The sequence below is a fragment of the Bison bison genome, unplaced genomic scaffold, assembly GCF_000754665.1.
Source record: "Bison bison bison isolate TAMUID 2011002044 unplaced genomic scaffold, Bison_UMD1.0 scf7180017864366, whole genome shotgun sequence".
Lineage (NCBI taxonomy): Eukaryota > Metazoa > Chordata > Mammalia > Artiodactyla > Bovidae > Bison > Bison bison.
The window spans coordinates 471490-476948 of NW_011494938.1; the positions used below are offsets into that span (position 1 = coordinate 471490).

At 37.8% G+C, this 5459-nt stretch overlaps 1 protein-coding gene across 1 annotated transcript in view; it reads left to right on the forward strand.

Annotated features, from left to right (window-relative positions):
• LOC104999961 (dystrophin-like) overlaps positions 1-5459 on the forward strand; it is a 304788-nt gene that overhangs the window by 242634 nt on the left and 56695 nt on the right. The window contains exon 5 of the mRNA XM_010855597.1: positions 87-259. Coding sequence (XP_010853899.1) covers positions 87-259 — 173 coding nt within the window. The remainder of the gene's footprint in view (positions 1-86; positions 260-5459) is intronic.

Sequence of the window (5459 nt, forward strand, 5' to 3'; positions counted from 1 at the left end):
TTGCCATTCTCCAAATTCACAGTCACAGCCCGGTCTTTTTTTTGTTTAGTAATTCTGCACGTGTTCTTCTCACTGATGCCCCGTAGGACCTCCAAGGAGAAATCGAAGCTCACACAGATATCTATCACAACCTAGATGAAAATGGCCAAAAAATCCTGAGATCCCTGGAAGGTTCTGATGACGCGGTCCTATTACAAAGACGTTTGGATAATATGAATTTCAAGTGGAGTGAGCTGCGGAAAAAGTCTCTCAATATCAGGTAAGAAAAGATCCCGAACTAAAATAGGCCAGAAAGAAATTAAAATGGCAACCTTCCCCTCATTTTCCTAGCACAATATCTCCTATGTTTATGTAAATCCCCCAATTTCAGAATGACTTGTTTTATTTTTAATAAATGAACCATTTGTTTGCCCCATATGGGGATGATAGCTGAGGGTTCAGATGCGATCAGAATGGTGCTGTTTTATAACCATGCGAGACATATATATTAAGACATTAGAGTGAATTCAAATGAGGAGCTCAGGCATCCTGATTTCATAGCGTTTTCTCTTGGTTTATCACACGGTGATTCAAAAAGTGATAAAACTGATGTATGTTTATTATGGAATTCTTTCTTTGGCATTATTCTAAATGCATTACTGAGGACACTCTTCAAATACTATAACACGTTATAGTCAGCAACTTAAAGGAAATCTCCCCAGAGCTCCCACAGCTAGGGAGAGATGACAGCTCCTTCCTGCCTTTCGTTCCCTCTCACATTGCATTTCCACATCCTCTCTAAACTATGCCTTTAGCTATTCTATACCCACCTATTTCTCACTTTGCCCTTTTCTATGTTAACAGCACTCTCTTGAGAAGTTAGTGAGTACATCCCAGCTTTGTTGTAAGGAGGGCAGAGAGACACTCTCGCTGTACCCATTTTGCAGTAGTTCAATGGAGGCTAAGGAACAGAGAGTGAGGAAATGAAATGCCCGGCGCCACCTGGGTGACATAGGAGGTGCAGGGGTTGCAAAGCAGGCTTCCTGCTTTCTAATCAGTTGCTTTGCCTAATTCACATCTCTTTATAAAAGTATTCTGTGTTCTTTTCTTTTTTCTTTCTTTGTCGAGAGGAGGTCTGTTATTGCAGGGAAGGAGAAGCGGAACGCACTCCACACTGGGAGTCGTTACCACCACTCAGTCGTAAGATGACTGGAGGGAGATTGTTTTTCTTCTTAATAAGTCCTTCTAAGTTGTCCCAAATTGGACGTAGAGTGTCTTTGCTTCTATAATGAGGAAAAAATATAACTGGAATTTCTTCATTTGAAAGCACTCTTGTAGAAGTCGGCACTTCATCTGACATAATAATGATGGTAGCAACTAACACTTATACAGTGTGCTTCACATACCATGCAGTGTCATGGGCACTGTAGATTTGTTGACCCATTTAACACTCTCAGCTGCTCCAAGAGAGACATTGTATTATTATCCTCTCTTTGCATTTGAAGACAGTAACACAGGGAGTGGCTAAATAGCTTCCCCAAGGTCACTTAGTTAGTAAATGGCAGATCAAAGATTGGAACATAGGGAGGTCTGGCTCCAAAGTCTGAGGTTTGAACCATCATATCATGGCAGAGAATATAAAGGCAGAAAGAGAAGGTAAGTCTCACCTAATGTTTACACATAAACATGTAATATGTGAAAGGATGAAACAGAGAGGCCAATCTCTGGGAGGAGAAAAAGATTTTTATTTCTGTGGTCCCACCCTCACCCGCCAGTTTTGTACCCCAGCTCCCAAGGCACTCGTTTTTCTCTCCCTATTTGATCCATGAATTTTGTATGGACGTGTCATTGTGGGCAATAAGGGGCAATGGCATTTTCAAAGATAAGGAAGCTCCGTTTGCGTTCTACAGGTTCATCTCTTAGAGAGGTCAGTGTCTGTAATGACACCAGCCACTTTCAGAACATCTGTCATTATAAAGGAATGAAACTTGTGAGATGAGAATGATACCGGTAGAGAAAGAAAAAAAAGTTATTCTTTTCTTGCGGAAGAGAAAAAGAAAGGTGCTACAACTGTTCTGAACATCACCCAGTGCCTTTTCTCTCCTTCATGTGAACTTGATGAAATTAAAGGAGAATTGAAAGCGGCGAACAGCATGTCAGCCAAAATATGGGCTCTTCATTCTCAGCAATTTCCCATATGCCAGCTACTGCAGTTGAATTCTTGCTGTCATTAATCAAGTAGAAAACAGTTACCTTAGCTCATCTGAGGTACTGCAAATTCAAGAATTTAAATATTCAGATCAATGGTTTTGGCTTTTAAGTAGGCCTCTCAAATAATGCAGAATGTGTTATAAACACTCACTTAGGAAAAACCAAGGAAGTCATTCTTCACATTAAAGCGATTCAGTTTATTTCCTGACGCTTGGCTGAAATAAAGGTATCAGTCAATCTGTGCTGAGTGGCAGGGTTCAGCTAGGAAAAGCACAGTAGAGGTAGTAATTGGGGGTGGTTACGGAATAGGATAGATGAACCCTGGAACACTTAGGTACAGAACCATCAGTGACAGAAAAGCTTGCATTGCCAGTCTGGTCACTTCCTCCATCGGCATTATTTTATAGTGAAAAGTCACCACAATTAAGAAAACTTCCAAGGATACCCTGGAAAGACAGCCTTGTGTTTACCTAAGCTACAACATATTATAATGAAAACTTACAATTGTTTGTTGTTTCATAAGAGATTCTGAAGCCATTTTTATATGTCTCTTCCTATGATTGTGATTCTTATTTAAGGCTTCATCAGGTCATTCCGTAGTGAAAGATTTGTCTCTGTCTTTTTACATTGAGACCATCCATTACAGATTTACAAAAATATTCTTCCTTGGACATTGTTTCTATCCTATCATCCCTCTGGTCAAGAACTTCCATCTTGGTGCCCATATTTCACTCACTGATTTATCTGTTCATTCAGCAAATATTTACTGGATATTTACTCTGTAAAAGGCAGTCTCCTAGGCATGGAGAGTACACAAGTGGCAAAACACACCAAAGAAAATCACTGCTCTCATGAAGCTGATATTTAGTCACTAGAATCTAGTGACCTTCCACTCTCCATCAACCATGCCTAATAAGCCTCTGCTAACCCCTTCACTTTCGGTCTCTCCTCTGTTTCCCATTTCCTTCCTCACCAAGCAGCCATTTAGTTACTGCCCAACATGGATTTTCTGCTTCATATAAATTCTGCTTTCTAACCCCTTCCCTGTTCTCCAACAATTTTTTCACTGTCCCATATGAGTATATACATTTGTCAGTCCTCACACTTCGAACACGGTCTGTCCTCTCATCCTCCAGATATTGTCTCGAATTCCATAATCAAGGTTTCCCTTTCTGTTTCTTTACCAGGTCTTCCCTGTACTATTCTCATTACACTTGATGGCAAGTTCTTTGAAGTATTCCTGAGTTGTTTCATAGGACTATCCTAGCTACCTTCAGCTAAATCAGACAAACACAAAACTCCAAGTTATAAATGAGTTGGTGAGGTAGAGTTGAAATGGTCCTGGACCAACAGCTGGGAGATGTGGTTTCTCCTCTGGCTCTGCTACTACCTAGCATCTATTCTTGAGCAAATCACTTTAATGCTTCAGAATTTAATTTTCTCTCTTGCAGAAATGAGGAAGTTAGACCAGACACACGGGTGGTCTCTTCAAGTTCCCTTGCAATTCTACAATCCTATTATTTTAAATTCTACAATCACTCCTTGTGATGGCAAATTATATTGAGCTTTTTACCTTGGTTTTCTTATGTTTAAAAGAACTGATTAAGTTCAAAGGTATGATATAAGAGAAAGTAAATACAATGTCTTTGAGAGAAAAGAATTCCTTAATTGAAATTGTATCTCATAATTTAGTTCAAAGAAAGTGTATGCCATCTGTTCTACATGTGTTATCACATTGCATTTTGTCCAAGAGATATAAGAAAGAGAAGTAAATACTCAGTGATAGCTAAGTGCCATTGAACTAAAGATTAACTGCTTTAAGTGGGAGAAAAATAGAGTGAAAAATTTCTACTTAAGTACACACACACACACATGCACACACACAGAGTCACTGATGACATCATCCAACATCAGCACGGCAATGTGTCAACTAAGGTGTTTCTCATTCTAAAATGTTCTGTGTCTACAAACCTTGTGTTTTTAATTTTGAAAATGTGAATAATTTGAGAAGTGATCAAGCGTATTTTTTACATAAGGATTAAGTACAGACATTTTAATTTAACCTGCCACTAAATTTATTTTCCAGATTATTGTATATATTATTAACTATGAGAATCACATACATCCACATAATTTCAGCAAAATTTATATTATGTGAGATTTTTATACTTGGGGAAAAACTTATGGATATTATATAAAGATAATCCCTTTTATGAAATTTTGAGCATTCATTTGAGAGGTGAGGACACCAAGATTGTATGGTCCACAGCAGCAGGAAATCTCTTAGAAAGTACAAGGTATTAGAAATTAGAATAATTAGAAGTCTTTTCTCTGATGGAGGACAAAAAAAAGCAAAAGAAAGCAAAGTCTTTCTGTCTTTGAAAGAAAAATGCTACTTGGACACTGAGTGTCTCTGACCTTTTCCTTACTCTTGAGATATTAATTATGTTTGAAAGTTGGAGTTCATCTCCCAGTGGGAAGAAAAGATGTTTACTTCTCTTTGAGCTTAATTCTCTTTATTTAAAGCCCCATAACTCCCATTTTATTTCTGTGGTTCCTTATTATTTCTGCACTCTTACCTTTTCTTTCTGTATGCTTGAATGCTATCTTTTTACACAAGAGTACCAAAGATATACAGGGATATATCATTAGTTTTATAAAGGAAGTCAAAGTGAAAAATGAATTCAGTATAACACATTTTGCTTTAAGAATAGACGCCTTTCAGAGTAAAGTTTTATTAAGGATTTCAAACTAGGCATCAACTGAATCACACTTGAAATATCTGTGTCTAGAGAAATAACAATCACCTTAGCAGCCCTATAATTCTTAGAGTCCTGACACTGAAGAGTTTCTTAAAGACCAAGTTATATATCCCAGCATACCTAAAGGTTCTGCATTTTACCTAAACCTTAAAAATTACAGAAATTATCTGTATTAAAGATTGCTACTTGCCTTGTTAAAAGCTAGTAACCCCTAAGCTCTTATCCTCATTAATAAAGATTAATAGAAAATGCATAGAACCTAAGTGTGTCTCTTCAAACATCCTCTTTTATTTTCTGTTGAGTAGGCAGGGATAAATAGAGTACATTCGCCAATTAGCAGGAAATGTATTTTGCTCAGGGACTCCAAAACATTTGGTGGAAACCATCAAGGTTAAAGATTTCCTCATATGAGGAAAGTTTGCAGTTTCCACTTCCCATGTCAATGTCAGCTCAAGTTTTGTGTTTCAGCACGTGTCTTTGTACCTTTGTGTCTTAGTTCCCACATTT